Here is a 19,869-nt window from a genome sequence, read left to right as displayed (position 1 = left end):
ACGTACATACAATCGGCACTTCGCTATACTTTTTGCTCCAGTAACGAGCGTCGGTTTCACGTTACATTATTTTGGTAACGGGCACAACGCTGCGATAAACACAAAACATGTCCAAATATAGGAATTTTCAAGTCTCGTTCACAGCGTCGCTCCCGCTCTGGCAACGTCTCAATGACCGGCATGCAGAGACAAGACGCACGGGAAGCAAGCGTGCAGTATACATACGAGTCTAATTATCACGTTCGCTTACGTGTGAAACAACAGTCGCATTTCCATAGGGCTCAGTTGCCATTATGGAGTCGTCAAGACAACTTCTCCCGTCCCATTTATTTGTATTTTCAATTGCGCTCTCACCAGTTCCTCACGCGCCAGCTGTTAGCGGAGTACAATTGGACTGCGAGGTAATGACAGGAAACTTGGAAAATGCGCTCGTCTCTCTCCCTCTCTCTTCGCACCTCACACCCATTGGGCATACTACGGAGACATATTGCGGATCGTTGTGCCTCTCGTATGACGGTGCTCCTTCTAATGGTGTTTCTTGTCGGTGATTTGCAGAGCACGACAATTAAGGAGGCAAAATAATGCCGGAAAAGTAACAAAGTATTCGTAAAAATAGTTGTAGTATTTTAGTACAAAGCAAAACAGATTGAAGAATAAAGTATATTTGCGCGCGAGTGACAGCAACGACACGAACCCATGTCGCCTCCACATTTTTGTTTTTTTCTTTCTTTCTTTCTTCTTCCCCAAGGTGGCAGGCAAGACCACATGCGCAAATATTTCCCTTTCTTGTTCGTATAATGCGGAGAACGTTCCCAAATCTGCGTCTCTGTCACGCCTCGAGGTGTATTTTCCACCGTATTTGCTGTCAATTATTTTGAGGCGTAAATTCGATTAACGGGACCTCGTTGACGTCGCGTGGGGTGCGACTGGGCAAAACTTAAACAACCATTCGGCGGTAAATCTGTGAACGCACCGTTGAAGAAAGAGAACGGACAAACAGTATATAATTCAATATCGACGATATCATCGAAACCGATTTCACGTGGAACGCAACCTGCAGATGTCACATTACTCAATCTTGCCCACCACGTGACTTTCTTTGCCGTCCCTTTCTGTAATTGCTCCTTTTACTGAGTCGAGCACTGTATGAGTGAGCTCACGGTTACGAGGGTAGGAGGGTGATTCTCTCTTCGCGGACTGCTTCCGGTGCTGTCTGTCCCTGCAATCGACGATCACTGGCGCGTGGCCGCCCACAAAGCGATTGACTGCAATTACCTCTCGTCATTCGTTTTCGTCTCATACTTTCCTCTCTTTGTACTTTCTTTCTATACTTTCCTCAGTGTCATATTTTTACCTATATCGCCCTCGGTGAGTGCCAAATATCAATAATAATCAGTTTTAGTGCATCGGAAGAATTGCCCGAAAACGATACGATAAAAGAAGTTATCAAATCCAAGCTTAGCAAAGTGATGTCACTCGCTCCAAAGAAAGAGGGTGACTGACTTATCACGTTTTCGGGACTGTTATCGTGAACACCTTCCGATGTACTAAAATAGAAGTATAATAATCCCTTTAAATCCCTTATAAACGTCCACACGATAAATACGATTCCCCGCATAGCACCCTCAGAAGCAACCGTCATTCAGAATAATATCATTATATTTCCTGATGATTTGTTGAAACATACGAAGCACACCGTTCGTGTATCAGTTCGGATGCATATATGTTAACTTATACCAAACTGATACTTTGATACATTTCCTATTTTGAACGAGTCAGAAAAAAGAAAGATATCATCCTGCAGACGATTGCTTCTGAGCGCGTGATGCGTCAAGTTCTGTTTTCAGAGCGCACATCTTATTTGTGACGTTTTACCTAAGCCAGCGCCAAAAAAAAAAAAAAAAAAAAAAAAAAAAGAAGAAGAGAGGAGTTTTTTGGCGTTACACTTTTAATTGAAAACACCACGTTCCATTGCAGCTCAAGTGCTGTTGTGTTACGACATGTGAAAGGCAAGGAGGAGGAAGCCGATCAACCGCAGTTGTTGCCATGATTCAACCTGTGTTACGTTAGAATAATGCAAGTTACTGACATACGCCGTCTTCCACGGAGAACATCATGTACGTGGTCCCGAGTGCTGAGATTTTAAAGGTACCGCGTAACACAGTCAGTTTATGTTGACGGCCTATAGTTCTTTGAACTAGCTGCTTCCGAACACAGCGGAACAAGTTAGAAATGTGATGGAAAACGCTTAATATTTGTAATATGCTAGCAAAATTTTACATAGAACGGCTGGGAACGACGTCTTGTAGCAAAGAATCCCCAATTCATCAAGCAACAGTGGTATATGTTCCCGACAGACTTGCTGGTTATACTGATGGCTACGTAGCCGACAAGTAACCAACTTCTTTCACTTTAGACCCTGTTGTGTCCGTATGCGATGTAGTTTTGCCGCCGCACTTGACGGGCAATGCTCAGTTGGTGACCACTTCCACACAGTGTTGCCCGTTTTTTCAATTTCCCAAATTGTGATGTAAGAGTATACTGAGCGCCCAGGCTATTGAATATGTAAATCTTGCTGTCTTCAAGGCTGCAGTGGGATTGTGCATGCAGTTATGCATTAAGATGCATTAGTGCTCTTTGTTTAACGTAAATCGTGGCGTTACATACGACATGACCCGTTTACACACCAGGATCCTCAATTCTTCTAAAATATTCAATTCACTGATACCGTCACTCCCTCTCGCCTTGCCCTCTCGTACCGTGACTCGCCCCTCACAACCTTTCTCGCCATAAGCTGTACAGTGTCGCTTCAGATGGTTAACTGAAGTGCAAGGTGTCCGCGCAGAAAAAGTAGCCCCACATTTAGGCACGTACTGGGTTTCCTGCTTACTGTACGAAGTTCCGGTGGCGCACGATCACGCATTTATGCGATGAAACCCAACAAAAAAAAAATCGCACTAACCAAACTATGCGTAACAAAAAATATAGCCACGCAAACTTTGCTCTCCGTGCATCCCGAATTGCCTGTACAGATGTCAACATGACGGTCACGGCACAGTTACGTCCAGCTACCGCTAGGGGTGCCAGATTTCATTTCGGTTTCTACTCAGGTGGCACACCTAGCGGTAGGACAACGTAACTGTGCGGACACCGCCATGTTCATTAGAAATGCACGGGGAGCGAAGTTCGTGTGACTAACGTTTTTGTCTCGCAGAGTTTCGTTACTACGATTTTTTTTTTTTTTTTTTTTTGTTGGTTCTCATCGCATAAATGGGTGGTTGTGCGCCGCCGGAAGTTCATACGGTAAGCAGGGAACGCGTTATGTACGTAAATGTGGGGCTACTTTTTCTGCACACACCGTGTACAAGGAAGGGATAACGTCATATTCAAACCTGCAACTGGCGACGCGTGTAAGGTAACATATCGTTTCGTCCACCGTAAAACGCTAGTGTACTGGATGCACAACTGGCAAGCAGGCTATTTTGGGAAGGTAAGTCTAGATTGCAGATTCCCGGCAAGGGTTCGACGCCACCCCAAATTATATCGTATTATACCAAATTATACAGCGCATACCAGAGTCTACCAAATTATACCGCGGTGCCGAAAACCGGCACCGCCGATACCAAGGCTCATCTCGGCAGCCACCCCCTGTAGGGATGCGACCACGGGAGGGGTCACGTGCTTACGAGCACCAATAATGGCCCAGCTTCTCAATTCTCTGACGTCATCATGGCTCCACGCACAAGTTCAAAGGTTTGTATCTTGCCAGGTAGGACACGTGGCAAAATAACTCTTTTTTGCTCAATTCTGTGGCGTGGAGTACTATACGTGTTAGACGCAATGAACAGCATGTAACAAATCGAAGGAGAAGCCCCAGGTCGAGAGCTGCCGATATTTCGAACTGACTGTTCGAAATTTCTGCAGCTCCCGGCTTCTGATATATTCTGATATAACTACGTGATATAACCTACTCTGCTATAACTAGGGTTCCCCGCTATCGGTTCTTATTCTAGGGTGGATTCGACGTATGTTTTTCGCTGCTTCTTTATTTTCATGAAGTCGACGTTTTTCGGTGATTTTTCTGGCGTGTACATGGTTTTGCCCTGCAGTTATCGGAGAATATAAAGGTAATCCACGCAGGTCATCCGCCCAAGGAAAAGAACGTGAAAAAAAGAAAAAGTAAGCGAAACGAACACAAGCCGACTCGTTTCGTTAAAGTTAACGTGTGCAGCGATTAATCCCCCTAATCTTTCCTGGGGCATTCATTTGTACTCGGGTTTTTTTTTTTCGGTTCAAACCGAATGACGAAAAAAATGGCAATGTTTTTAGGTGTTTTTCGGTTAAAACCAAAAACGCGGAACCCTAACGCTGGAGTTTCCACTTTGCAAAGTGTCACGACTCCTTTAATGCTGTCGAACTGATCAATGAGAGGCTCTTCTGATCCAGAACGGTGACATTGCCCCTACGCATGAATTGACATCCACCTACTTTAGATACGACCAACGAAATTAGAGTGGTTCTGTTCGGCGCTTTCCCTTCTCACCGATATTTCTATTTCCCCACTAAACGGTGCCAAACTGCGCAGGGGTGAAAGGCAACAAATGAGCAGCCCGTTCTCCCTCGCCAGGGGACCCCGTACCGAGCTGGTCTCGTACGGCCGTCACGTTCACGAACCAGCACCACGACAAATTGACAGGGTCAGTAGTAGAATGCAAGATATATACGCTAGCGGCGATTCTCATTGAACTTAGCGGACAAGGGATATTGCCGTACCATAAGGCGCAAACCTATCTCTCTCTTCCATCTTTCTCATTATTGCACTAATGTGACTGCGACAGGATATTTGTTTTCTTGTGTGTGATCACACAGACATGGTACGTTCCAGTATCGTACAACCCCCCATTTTGAATGCATGCGTCGAAGCACGTCAATGCAGTCTCGTATCTTTGAGGCATATGTGTTGTTTGGGGGAGCCACGCGAAACGCTCACGTTCGCGTTAAAAAAAAAGACAACCTCGACAACTTCGCCAAGCGTGTCGGGACATTTACGCTAGCCAGTGTATTCAATTGCAAATGTCCTCGTGACCGGCAGCGCAGAATGAGAGGTACTTATTATCCATTGAAATGAAACACTTCAGAATTATGAGAGTCTTATTACATTACGTGCGACCCAGGCGCGGATCCAGCTAGCATTTTCCTGGGAGTCAGGACGTCCGGATCTCCCCATAGGTCAGCGTTTTTTTGTGTGTGTGTGTGTGTGTTGCGTTTTTTACGCTCTTACCTTTTGCATCGCGTAAGAAAAGGATTAGACTTCCTTGGACCGCAGGCCTTCGTTATTGTATTGCCACCGAATTCTGCATATCGATACAACAGCGATACGCGTAAATACACACAGTATTCTACACAATAATGCGTCAAATTTCTATGCACAATACACAGAAAATTATAGTCTACACGTTCTTCCTATTTTTTCTCTCAAGCCAGACCAATTCTCTTTTCTCCTTTCTTTTCCTTTTTCTTTTTTTTCTTTTTTTTTTGGATCCCAGGTGAGTCCAGCACACGTCGGGGGCAAAGCGATCAACGTACACCGGCGTTTGAGAGGTTGAAACGATGTGTAATAACACTTACATACATTTCAAATTGCACGAAAGCCAGTACAAGAGGAAGAAGTGGTTCTCATGCAATGCAGTGATGAACCAACTAGCTCTACAAGCAACATCTACTAAAGTTTTTAAATATTTTTGTTTTCAAATTTGCAGCTGTCTCAGCGACGTCAGCCACTCGAAGCTGCGAAGGCGTACTTATACATCAGGGTATACGCACAAATGAGCGTATCGATTTGTCGCTCCTGCATTCCATTCGCGATATAAAATACATAGTTTCCACTGAAACCATAACCCATACGATGCGCGGGTGTCGCCACCGGCGTAAGAAAATGCGCGATGTGCTCATCGCTATTGAGGATGATGGCGTAAAATTTAATGAGGATTCAGCTGCACGTTTTCTGTGACGATGATGCCGCCCGCCCGTAATGCCTTCCGCGACCACTAGGGCAGCATTATCTCGCCTCTGACAAACGAGATATTGCGCAGTAATGAAAACGACTGTCAGGGGAAAAGTGTTTGGATTTATTGAAGGCCCCGACACGCTGTAGTTGTGACACGAGAAACATTGGTAAACGCAGGTAAGAAATGACCTTCTCGGGGACGTCTGGACGGATGAGTTATCCAAGGACGCTTCATGTACCGGAGAAAAAGTCACAGAAATGTTTAGTTGACATTTGACAATTACACTAAATGGGAGATCTTATCAGTGACTTATTCAGACCCCCCCCCCCCAACTGTTTGCTGATAACCCCGTGGCTTTCTTTACAGCGGGCCTTTATTATTTCACCGTTGGTCACAGCAATGTCGGCAATGTAAAAATGAGCCCCCCTTCCCCTATTGCTTTTTCCTGATTATACAACTTGATGTCATCCCATGCGACTGAAATTCACCCAATCTGAACATTTAGACATTCCACGAAGAAGAAAAGTGATACGCAAAACGCTATGCTGAAGCCTAGAGCTGACTGGAACAAAAAAAAAAAAAAAAGAAGAAGAGGAAGAAGAAAAAGAACAAAGTGAGGTCGATTCATCACGTCGCGAGTTCTACTACTCCCATGCTAGAAACCCCCAACACACTCAGAAAGAGCGTCATTTTCCTTCGCGTCTTTGCATTCCTTACCCCCGTTCTAGAGTCCCTCTGAGAGAACAACATAAATATGGTGCAATTTTATCGACAACCCGGTCGTCCAGCGCTTGTTCACTCTCGCAATTTCTGCATAATAATGGGAGAGGAGGAAGTGCCGGCCACACGTTGCACGCGCGGACCATCAGAGCTCTCGCTGCTGGCCGATCAGCTTAATTGAAATCGATATCTGTACAGGAAACAATGCTACACAGGTCGCGCGAGAGTATAAAAAGGGAAGGCATTAATAGGTACGTCGATTTCACGCCGCCACGGTAGGTGGCGCTGGTGTCTGATACTGTTTAGGACGTATCGAACGGCAACCTCGCAACGTGCTAGCGAGTTGTGCAAGAATAGAACGGTGAGGTAATTAAAGAACGGTGAAATTTTAAAATGACGGTGCGTTCGTTAGAACATTGGTTATGAGCAGGATTGAAAAACATTGCATTATCCTGGCTCAGTTGCTAAGCGCCTCCACCGCTAACTGTCATAGTTTCAATTCCACGATGAATTTCTGACGAGGAGGAGACGTGTCAGCCGTTTATTGCGCCGATGTGTAGAGGCTAAGAAACACTAAAAGCTGTGAATGTTAGCCTGTAGGTTTAATGAGTACTATACACGGTGCAGAATCCCCTCATCTGAGAACAAGTAAGTGCTGAAATGATGAAGCAGGTAATAAATATTTACTAGCCAAGCATTTAGGATATATATTTCGATGTTTAGTGAGGCATCATGCCACGTGGAAATACGTTTTTGTACTAAACGATCAACATTTGTACAGCGTGGAATAAGAAACATAGCTCATGGTGTAGTGTGCATTGAAACGACAAAAAAATATTGAGCATGAATAGCAGAATTCCCCGTGTAACGCATTCAATTACTCTTTTTTCCTGACAATTCAATTCAATTTAAACTGAGAGTGAAGCAGCTGAAAATAATTTAAATTAGTGATCAACTTACATACGATGAGATAATACATAGGAATGCGATTACGACATTTTTTAATTTTTTATCCCATGAGCCTGGATTTCGTTGACATTGGTATTCAACCAACGAGAGAAATTTAATCAAACACCTATACAGGTGAAAATATGGAATATTTGTAAGCAAACATGTAATATATGTACAGGAAAAGACAACTAGTATAATATATAATTGGGGGTTTACGTCGCGAGACAACTGAGATCATGAGCGACGCCACAGCGGTCGGTCTGTGGATTGCTTTTGCCCACCTGAGGGTTCTTTAACGTGCGATGAAAGCTCATCACACGGCACCCCGTATTTAACGTCCCTCGCGGAAGACGGCGTGTCTAAGCAACTTGTACCCTGCCACCAAGTTGCTGGCGTCCTCGGCCGGGTTGACAACTAGTAATGAACAGAGCAACAAAGAATCTAATTTCTTTGTTTTTCCTTTTCTTCTTTGCAATAAAATACAAAGTAACCAGACACTACCGGCCGCTCTACTCCTGATAAGGACCGAAAATCAAATGCATCAAGCACCAATATTTTCGAGAAAACAGCATTCCAATGAGAAATTTATGTGAGAAATTGATGTTCTGAAGCTGGAACATGGTATACAAGGTTGTTAGTTTGTGGTCATGTTTGACCTGGCTAAGTTATGTGTCGTTTTCAACCATGTGTATATGATGGCATATTATAGCATATAATTTCTTTTATTTTTACTGTTTCTCGTTTTAAGAATGTATGCAGACCTGTAAAGTAATAGAATTACTGTAATTAATTACTTTCTGAGTAATTCATTACTTCTGGAATTACATTAGGTTTTATGTAATTGTAACTGTAACTGAATTACTTTTACAAGTAACGCGTAACGGATTTTGAATTACTTTCGGAATTACTTAGAATGCTACCTGGGAAGGCCCAATGTTTAAAGTTAGGGTCAGTTCCACACCGTTTTTTCTTTTCTTTTTTTTTTTGTCACAGTGATTACCCAAAGACTCGATTCAGATCGGTACATTTTTCGGTGCAGATTTTTTACATTCGAATGTGGAAGGAGCAAAACTCTTGCACCACGGGAAAAGGAGTACTGATTATGGGTGACCCGCACTTCAGGGTCGTTAGAGTGCTTGAAAGATCTTTATTGTGTGCTCGAGGTGTTCATGAAGTACAATGTTGGGCTGCCCAGCAGAGCACCAGTGGAGCGTCTGTTTTCGATTGGTGGTCTGGTTATGACAAGGAGACGTGGCATCCTCACAGACAAGAACTTTGGGAATACCTTACTCTTGAAAGCCAATGGACGTTACAAACTGCACACATGATCTGCACTTTGTTCACATACCTGAAGAAAGAAACCCCCTTTGACTGTGATGTTCGGTGTTCGTGTAAGACTTCTCTAACTTGTTTTTCTACCACAAGCACAACTACCACCATCTTTCAGAACATGTGCAATAAATGTGAACGTCAAATCTTGCACATTGCAGTCAACTTTGTGAATGTAATTCAGTGTAACAGTAATGCAATTACTTTTCAGTAATTGTAATCGTAATTGAATTACAATAGAAAATGAGTAATTGTAACTGCAATTTAATTACTTTTGTGAACATGTAATTGTAATCGTAATTCAATTACTTTGGAAAAGTAATTTTTACAGGTCTGAATGTATGATTATGGGCCGTTGAACGTCCGAGTATAGCTTAGACTTAGAGCAACCAAGTGAACCGCCAAAGCGGCTCCATAGGCAGCTGTTGTCCACCATTGTTCGTTAAGGTACCTGCTTCTTTCTACAGCACGCTTTTGTGTTTGTTTCTTATTCGCCGTATTTGTTTGCTGCCCACCACCTTTGCATTGTTATTTTCTGCACACGACATACTTGACAGCTGCTAGCGTTTGCAAGCTCCTAACTGAACACTACGTTGGGTCCCATGTTCCAACTCCACTTGGTACAACCAAAGTAACAAATTTCTAAGAGTCAGTACGTAGCCAGCCAAAGACAATGCGTTCCAGCGCGTTCCAGCAATGTTTTTCGGTGCATGCGTCAGTGCAGAGGAGAACAAGAACCTTCGCACACGCACCTGCCCTGCAGAGCTGCAGAGAGGCGCCCCGTCCGCCAGTCGACAACGTTCATTATAATTACGTGTAGTGCGAATTTATAGACATCTGGTTTCATTGAGCAACATGGCACGACGTGCCGCTCATAACACCTCTTAGTCATTCAATCTAAGAACGGCATTGCGGGTGCATCTCTTTCTCCCTATAATTAACCACCAGAAAATAACACAGCGTTTGAAACATTGCACGTATAATTTCTTTACCTCATGCTTACGTTCAATAAAAGTTATTTTCATATTTAGATGTAACGAGAATATATTATCAAGCGCTCTTTTAGCTCCCGAGATGACGTTAGTATATCATTGAAATATGGCACTCGTCGAAAAAGGCAGACAGCGAAGGGACTCGAACCACATCATGCTGCAGTTGATGACGCAAACTGAACAACACACACACACATAAAGAGACGATGATCAGACAACAGCAACAATTATACTACTAGGTGATGGCATTGGGTGAGGCAAACTGAAGGGGTAGTTGCTGCCCCTCCAGTTTGTGCTGAGGGAACGTTGAAAGATAGCATTATCTGTGTATGTAATGCTCTCGGAGGACCGTCTTCCTTATCTGAATATACGTAAAGCAAACGGGACGAGATCGTGTCTTCACCATGCAGCACAATACGAAAGTTCTCCGTCACTCCTCACACAAGCCAGAGTTGTTGTTTGTTTTGTTTTTCCTTTTTTCTCTGGAATAGCAAGCCGGCTCTTTGCCTGGCTAACCTTTCCTTTCTTTTTAATAAAGATATCACCCCCCCCCCCCACACACACACACACACACACGCGCGAAAAGGTGTCGGTCATCCAGCCTATCGCGTTTTGAACTAATAGGCTCGAAGTAGAAGTCAGTATGCTTACCCATATATGGCATCCTTGTCCCTCTTGTGCACGTCCGGGACAGCACCCATGACGTGGTTGGCCATGGCGGCATGGTTTCCATACATGGGGTTCATGGGGTGGGGGCTGTGAGCCAGGGGCTGCATGCGTGAGTGTGGGTCTCCCCCGTAGAGGGGGCCGTCCAACGCAGCACCCCCGCCACCCCCGGCGCTGCCGCCATAGTGCGACACGGCATCGTCGTACTGAAAACGAAAGCGGTCCAGTTATTGTACGTCTTCAAACACAGAGCTTCGAGAAATACATGAAGCATGTATAATAGTGTACCATGTACGCGCATCATGCTTGTGTTCTTCATTGACGACTATCAATAACAACAACAACGGTGGGCCAATTTTGACATTACCCCCCCCCCCCCCTCCCCAATAACTATTATTGTTTAACGGCTGTCACCAGACGTATATACGCACGTGCAGGGGCACAATTCCCGTAAACGACATGCTACGTTATTACATGTGATCACATAAACGCTAAACAAAGATGAAAAAACGTACAGGTGTAAGGTAACAGATAACCGCTAGCGCATGGATAGTTTTATGTGACAAATTAAAATAGTCGTTAATGTTACAGCTACTGTGGCGTCAAAGGGGAGAGTAAATTCCGTAGCCGGCACTGCAACTGGACAGTTCCGAAAAACTGAATACTTCAAAAATTCCTAAAAAGCGATTTGTTCGTTTTGGAAGCTACAGTATACTTGGCAGAGATGTTCTCACTATGAACTGTTATTCACTTGTGTACTATTCATTAGTTTTTATTTATTCGTCGTACTTTCTCAATACAAAGTACAACACTGAGGAACTATTATAAAATAAAAAAAAGAAAATGGATGATTATTCTGAAAGTTGAATAAAAGATAAATGACATACGCACGGCCGCTGAACGCTGTACAATTGCAAAGACGCTTCCGTATATTATTATCTCTACTATGTTCACCATACTTCTATACCCTGCTGTGCCACTGCCGTCTTCATTTTCTATCACCCCATCCAATGTTAAAACATAACACCACTACGCGTAGAATACCACTGAAATAGCGGTCCTAAACTTACTGTATCTACCGGCATGCGTGTGGAGCCCCATCTGGGGACATCGTATGCGTATCGGATAGTGTGTAAGCGTGCCACTCGGATGACGAGCAGGAAGCCTCTGTTCACTCGGTTGGGGGTTACAGTATAGAGATACAACATTATACTATCTTCTCAAATGCTTTTTGCTGAGCCTTTGACACGCATTTCAAGCGCACGCATTCGAACTGCCTGCCATCCGATGAAAGATAGAATGTTGTATAGTTATCGACAAAAATTTCGCCTGCTTCATAACACGAGAACACAATCGGGGTCTTCGTCTGTGTGGTGTCGTGTAGGGTGTTCGAGAGTCGTGTAAACGTCTTGTGTGACATCAGCTCGGCGCTCTGATAGAGTGCTGTAGAAATAACGTTGATAACTTAATAGCCCTCACGTCAAATAACGTCCACACATAGCATCTCCAACGTTCCAACTATAGGCATCTTCTTAACTGCAACACACACACGCACACACACACACATAAAGATACGATGATGAGATGGGGCTGATATCGGCCAGCAGGCTGCATTTCTTTCATGTGTATCGGTATCACATCTTATTTGACATTTTGGAAATCGGAGTGAACCTCATTGTGTTTCATATCAGCCAGCAGTTCAGTCAAGGACCGGAAAACCATGAAGGAGATCGTGAAGATTTTAAATTCAGAAGTAGTCGTTAACGAATAATGTGTGTGTATGAATATCGACCTGGGGGGGGGATATGTTTAATGATAACAAACAAACAAACAAACAATATCGACCTGCTTTTGAATCTAACCAACGCGTACAGAGCAACCGTTTTTGTACCGTTTTTCATATACGCCCTTATAACATCGCATTTTAATCAGTTTAGTGACAGTTGCGGCCCTTAGAGTATTCTCGTTTGCAAAAACCTGTACCAAATAGCATTTATTATTTATTTTTCCCCCTCCCCCGTGTAAAAAGGGTTACGCAGCAGGGAGTGGATAGAAATAAGCTTGAGGTAACGACACTTAAGGCTTACAAAATGTGCGAGTTTTAAAGTATAAAAGACGTAAACAACGAGAATTAGCCGAGGCAAGTCACAATTGAACCTCTGTATGCAATAAGGGGATAAGTCGAAAAATATCAAACCGAGAAAAGGGGCCTGATGTGTTTGTCCGTCCCATTGACATACATGCGTTTCCCGTTTCTTACTCTCCTGTAGCAGGCTAATAAATTGCAATACGGTCCTAAATTTTCTTTGGCAGGTACATACTGGTATGTAGATGTCATTGCAGCAAAAATAGTAAAAAGGGGATAAGTCGACTTATCCCCTTGTTGCATACAGAGGCTCAATTATGGACGGCACAAACACGTAAGCCTCCAACGCCCAGACTGACCGGAAATCAGAAGATCCAGGTTCCATTCCTGGCGTCAGCACCTTTTCCCTGAATTTCTTTAAGTGTAAAGTATTTTCGTAAATGGCGCTTTTGAAGTCAAACTGATGTCCAGCAACGGAAAAGATGGTTCTAATAAAATGAAACATGATAAAGGGGAAAAGAGTCGGCGAATGAGTTCTATAGTTGAGCAAAGTGAAGTATATAATATAGGCTGTTTGGAGCTGACTAAGAAATAGTGTCCTTAAAGAATCGTTATGATAACATATCGTGCGAAAAAGGGCATTGGTGAGGGATGTTCCGGTTGCAGCATTGAACTGTTCTTCTGAATTGACTTTTTCTCCGTGATTTAAAAAAGATACGAAAACAGAAACACGCACACTTTCGAACGTCCCCCATTCACGCACCATGGAAGGGAGGAGTATTCGAACACCGACCTCCAAGAGTACCAGAAACACTTTTCTCGAAAAGGACGTGGTCTCTGCCCTGCCTGCACGTGTCTACAGACAACACAAAAGAATCTACGCCCTTGGAATGGCACTGAGCCCAGGTGTGAACACAGCTATTAACCGCAACCGGTAAATGCCACCCCCCGAGGATTATCCGACGGTGGCTGAGCCCACGATGAATTCCTCTCAGAGATTAGCAGTATACACTAAAGGAACCCCAACTGTCATGTGAGTGGAATCGCCCCCTCCCCCGTCACACACAGAGGCTGTACTGATGGACGTTTGAGGCTGGTGGATGCTACTTTCGCAGAAATTTCTGCTAGCCTTTCATACAAGGTTGGGGTAATATGGAATTTCTCCCAATATGAATGCTGGAAGTCACGAGAAACGGCTAGTAAATATAAAATCTAACCCAATTCTATTTTAGTTGTACGCGACAACTAATTCGAAACCCTGACATCAGGAAAACTATCCACGGGGCGTGTCTTCATGCAGATTTACGTATCGAATGTTTTTGTTTGTTTGTGTTTTTAAGATAAATCGCATACTTGGGCTTGAAGGGACAGCTACAATTCGTGCCCAGTGTAAATTTCGTTGGGCAATGCAAATGCTGATATAACTAGATCTATCGAAACCAACAAGCGTGCAGAAATCACCTTTTCTGCATCGTCGTGCGGACTATCTCGTGCATCGGTAAAATATTTTTCCTTTAAATCAATCAATCGGTAAAATATGCACGCTTGCCCCTATTTCGACAGTGCTAGGCAATTAAAAGATAGGTAGTTTACACTTATGACGCTGGTTCTGTGCACACCGTCATATATCACACATTCTGTATCGCAGTGAACAATGTTGCACGGCAATTTTCGATCACCACATGTGCAAACCGCACTCAGAACACATCTGTACGTAAAAAAAAAAAATTATGGCACAGCGTGAGCTGTGCCCAAAAGAGCCTGTGAAATTGATATATTGTCGCGAGCTATGTTTCTCGAGCTTTGTCATTGATAAAGATTGGTCCAGAATCTAGCAGCTTAAAATTTGTGTAAGGTTTGTTTCAGTGAACTAGACACAATGTCTAACCGTGTCATTATCACAACCAAACTGTAACAATATTTTAGATATTTATGGAGTAATTTAGTAAGAACTCGCATTAATTAAATGACGGCAAACAGTTACACGCAGTACACAGTAGCGTACATCCCATAGAAACAAATAGGTGCTTCCGTGTATAATGGAGCCGGCAAACCTTCATACAAGCTGAGATACTGAATGGCATCGTTCGTTTGCAATTCATAAATCAGCGGCGACAGCCAATTAAACCCATGCGGCAGAAAAGCACGTGAGGTCGCCAAGCCCGCTCAGTAAACAATGATCACTTCGAAGGCGTTCGCGTGTTTGAAATCGCGTTCGGGAGCGTAAATAGTCACACTAATCGTTATGACTAGTAAACTGAAACTGCACCCCGTAACCAATGAGGTGCGAAGAAGGTGCTTACAACCAGTGACGCAATCACAGTGAGGTTCAAAGAGTCAGACAAAAGAACACTGTGCGGTAAACAAAATTTGAATTTGTTACATAATAATATCAGTTGCCTTTCATGTGGGCGCACACAAAAATAATGCCGGGTTTTAAGTCTGGGAAATACGAATGCTAGCCTCATAAGCAATAGCCGAAGACAGGTCATTTAAAATAGCTGGGGTGCGAATTTATGTTAGGAGTAGCAGAACAAGTCGGGAGACGAGTTCAATTTCTCCTCATTTTTTTTTCCTTACAAACAAACATACAAAATATGTGAAATCATGCTATATACTCTGTTGCTCACATGAAACAGGCACTGTGGAAGAGAACCAGAATCGTGCAACTTTACAGCGTGCAATCGGGCTTTATAGAAAATGATTTGCAAAAACAGTGCTTGCGCAATCGTGGTGTGCACACTGCGAGAAAACCAATTCCCCAAAATACTTCTCTGCGCAAAAATTGATTTTGCTGCGAGTTGGCATTGTACAATACTTTCCAAATTCGTCGCGTATAGGGAAAGCAACTTGATGATAAATATGTACTATATATATTGTCCACCCCTCGAACTCAATGTGACAATTGTTGCACTCCATGGTACTTTGGAACATGACGCATGATGTGTGAGTACCTACCCTCTGTGCCATCTCTGCAAAAACTTTTCTGTCTATGCTACTCTTCCCTGGGGACCATGGAGTTAGCAACAGCGAGCTGTTGGTTCCGGACGACAACACAACACACTTTTCGATGACTCGATTAATATACTTGAAGAACTCGCTTCACAAGCAGCAGCAGCGGCGGCGTTGGGACACACACACTGTCTTCCACAAGAAGAACAATCCCGGCGGCGCAATAATTCCAAACCACTTGCCAGAACACAGCGCGCCTAACAAACAAAATACGAAACCAATTGAAAACTGTGCTTGAAGGGAGTCGGTCGCCGACACTCTGTTGTTGACACGACGGTTGCACTCACTGATGTTGCGAAGAAACAGAGACAGTGGAAAGCAAAAATTCACGCACACAAAACAAAGGGGTGGGGAAGGGGGTGGCACCAGAAAAAAATGTAAATCAATAAATAAAAGGTCACATCCACACACGACGAAGCACTTACACACACGGCAAAAGAAACTTATACGCCCGCGTCACTCACGCGGGCGCGCGCAAACGGGTCCTCACTTCCAAGCGACTTTCTGAGGATACTCCTCGCACGCACACGGCAGCGTTCTCTGGGACCCCCGTTCGCTTTGCCGGTCACTTGGGACGGACACCACGCGAGCGGCAGGTCCGCGAAAGCCGCGTGCGGCGCCACCGTCGCTCACGCGGAGAGGGAGGGGCCTATTGAGGGCGGGGTTATATTTGGTGGGAGAGTGAGTGTTCGAAGGCGTTAACAAAGAGGAGTAGTGACGTACCCCCCTCAGAGAGGGCGCTGCCGTACGGAAACGTTCGCGTGTTGTGTGTGCGTGGTGGCTCAGCTCGCATTCTGATAGTAAAGTACATCAGGTAAAAGCTTTGATCATAGCCTTACGCAGATTCATGCTTCGTGTACCGGCATTGGCGGTTCTGCGTTACATGCGCATTGCCAAACATGGTGAAACCTCTCATCCAATGCGTCACTGAAACGCTTTATGTACTTCAAAATATGGTTAAAGAAAAGTGAGGTAGAATTGCACTACAGTTACTTCCATTAAACACATATGTGCGTTTATTCAGCTGCGCTCCGTGTAGTATGGATCCGCATCACTTTTCCTCTTCCTCCCATCTCTCGCTGTACTTACAACTCTGATGCCAATAATTACACTACACTTGTAATAATACACAATACAATACACATACACTTACTCGTCAATAATCAGCATAGTTGGAGTGCAATATGTGAACACTTGGGCGATGAAAATGACAAAAGTACACACTCCTGTCGGGATTGGTGAAAAACACAATAAATGTGGACAAAAGCGGTAACTAAGTACATTGCCTTCCACTTTTTGGCGGTGACCACGATGAAACTGCGACATAGAGAATAGATTAGAGATCATTCAGTCACCTTCTCGAGTGTCATCGACCACCGACGACACGCGTTGGGATCGATTCAACTCGCACACTGGGCTCTACTTGCAACATGCTCTTCATTGATTTTGTTACTTCAAAGCGACATTCCTGGCAGCAAGTACGTGCACCGATCCCGCTCGTAAATTAGTAAGCTGCTGATGTACGCCCCACAATTTTGTTAATTAAATTCCTCATCGTCGAGAAAATTAGCCACCACCACGCCACAGCACAGCAGTGCTGTCTCATCAAGCTCTCGCCCAATTTAGCCGAAACACCAAAAGTTCTGTCACGACTCCTGGCAACAATGTACGAGAGAGGAGAATAAGAGAAGGGCCAGGAGGACCGCGCTCTTTGCATGTCACGTGCGTTAAGCTCCGCCCACTTCTCCGCGATTGGGCGTGACGTAACTTTTAGCGGAGCTTCGTCGTGCGGCCAATCTGCAAAAGCAGAGCGGAGATGAGTGACGTTGCTAGTTTGGTTTCAACTGGCCACCGTGAGCCTCGGAGGACGGATCCTCGGTGCCATGATCATTCGGAGGTGTTTTCTCTCTCTGTTTGAGTGAATGTGGATGACGTTGGGTGCCCTTTGTGGATTTTGTTGGACAAATTCATGGCCAAGTGCGGAAGAGACAGCAGGCTAACTTCCGATTTGATTTCTTTTTCTCTCCATCGGTGGACGCTTTCCGAAGAAGGGTTATGGTTGAATCGCTTTTACGACAAACACGTCTGCTGTTCTGTATGAAATTGTTGTGTCGGAAAATCTTTATAATGTTTCACTCACCCGTCAGGAAGTTACAGTTTCTGTCAGGTGCTGTCATTTTATATGGTGTGTTCCGAAGACGTTGACTCGCCGTTCCACCGATCTCTTTCTAAGTATGCTTCATCCCCTCCCCGCTTCTAACCCCTTTGGGAGATTCCACTGCTGTTGAGCTTAGACGACTCATGCTGAATGGAAAGTCAAGGCGATCACACGCTTTCGAACTTCATTACCTCATATCTGATCTCGTGGCTCTTTTGAGTGTTGGGCAATTACTATTGTTTCCGAATTCCTTGAATCTGATGTGTTGTATTCTGCATTACGTATTTCCTGTTTCGTTATTGCTTTATGACGTTCGTTTACGAACAGCCTGCAGGACACACTCTAAGGGGGGGGGGGAGTAAAGTGGGAAGTAGTTACAGCTTCTACAGGTTTTCCCGTCCATTTTAGTCTAAATGCCATCTGAAATAGTCCAAGCACCATTCAATTTAATCCGGGCGCCATCTAAAAAAATCCATATGCTATTCAATTTAGTCTGAGTGCAACCTGAATTAATCCATGGTGTTTCTAAACACTATTACCGTTTATTCACAAGAGGGACGTCTCCGCAGAGTATTTTACAGACATGCGTGTGTAAGGAAAAGTAAAAAGCTGCTGACGGGACTTAAGTTCTGCTGCGTCTTATGTTGAGCATTCGCACGGCGCCGATATATCGGGCGTTGGAGCGGAAGTATATAGAGGACGACACCATTGGTCATGTGCCCTGCTAAGAAATGTCTTGTGACTGATCTGCAGGATATTCCACGCGGTTAGCAGAGCGCAAAAAGGCATGATGCTCATAGCAGACGACACCAGTGGTCCTATCGTCTGCGAAGATGTATCTTGTGACTCAGCCGCAGGATATTCCCTGCGATTTGAAGAGCACGGAAAGACATCATGCACATCCTGCAGCTTAGTCACAGGATATTCCGTAGCAGACGACAGCACCAGTGGTGTCGTCTGCTATGTGAGCGAGGCCTTTTCGTGCTCTTCTAACCACGTGGAATATCCTGCAGCTCAGTCAGAATATATTCTGTAGCAAACGACAGCACCAGTGGGACCATCCGGTATGTGAGTCATGCCTTTTCACGCTCTTCTAACCACGTGGAATATCCTGCAGTTCGGTCAGAAGATATTCTGCAGCAGACGACAGCACCAGTGGTGTCGTTTGCTATGTGAGTTCTGCGCATGGCGCCTGGATTATTTCAGACGGCACCTGGGTTAAATCAGATGGCACTTGGACTAAAATGGGCGGGAAAACCTGTAGTTCCCTAGATAGCAACTATTCCCCATTTTAGTCCTTTATCCTGCAATTTACACCCATAGCACTGCAAATACTAGCGCACGTTCTCATAAGATGCCATGCAATTAGTCCCAGAATGACTAGTGGTCGTGGCAATGCATTATAGTCCCCAAAGGGACTATAATTACTCCCCCTGTTTCTTAGAGCGTACTCAACAGAGGGGGGGGGGGGGTTCGAGGTAGCTTGCCGTTGTTGGCCGCACTCAAGTGGGCATCGTCACGACTATAGCAAAAAAAAAGGGGGGGGGGTAGAGGGGAGTTGACGATTTCAAAGTGAGGCATAGGCAGGATGACCGATACTGATGGGACGGAGTCACACTGTAGGTTCGCCACATAACATGCTCCTAACCAACCACCATATTCCAAGCGATGCCGGCTCCTCTCCCGGTTTGTTGCATAGGGGCATATCCCTTTTCCTGTCGCTTTGCATTTATGTTAATTGCCAAAGGGCGTACACCCCGTTCTCTCCCCGAATCGGGAATGAAACGATATTCCCTGATGTGATTCGTATCAAGCGTGTCTTGAAGTGAGGTTCTGTTTTTATGTCCCTTTCGTGTTGGCAGCTCTGTCCAAAGAATTATCTCTCCTAATGCCGCTACTTACTGGACAACAAGTTAAATCCACGAACATGATAAGCCTGAAAATTAA

General features: G+C 44.5%; 1 protein-coding gene across 5 annotated transcripts in view; it reads right to left on the bottom strand.

Moving 5' to 3' along the window:
* The window catches only part of LOC135396640 (homeobox protein Meis1-like), a 184,784-nt gene extending 168,424 nt beyond the window's left edge, over positions 1-16,360 (bottom strand). For 3 of the 5 annotated variants that reach the window (XM_064627717.1, XM_064627716.1, XM_064627718.1), the window contains exons 1-2: positions 15,711-16,359; positions 10,652-10,872 (exon numbers count right to left, since the gene is read on the bottom strand). In XM_064627717.1, coding sequence (XP_064483787.1) covers positions 10,652-10,872; positions 15,711-15,722 — 233 coding nt within the window. In that variant the 5' untranslated portion in view covers positions 15,723-16,359. Of the gene's footprint in view, positions 1-10,651; positions 10,873-15,710 lie in introns of all 5 variants that reach the window. The other 2 variants (XM_064627721.1, XM_064627720.1) reach the window with 1 other exon arrangement.
* Between the last annotated feature and the right edge of the window lie 3,509 nt (positions 16,361-19,869).

This window comes from Ornithodoros turicata, chromosome 6 (genome assembly GCF_037126465.1).
Source record: "Ornithodoros turicata isolate Travis chromosome 6, ASM3712646v1, whole genome shotgun sequence".
Classification (NCBI taxonomy): domain Eukaryota; kingdom Metazoa; phylum Arthropoda; class Arachnida; order Ixodida; family Argasidae; genus Ornithodoros; species Ornithodoros turicata.
Note: the sequence above shows the minus strand (reverse complement) of the source record. Positions and strands in the feature narration are given on the sequence as shown.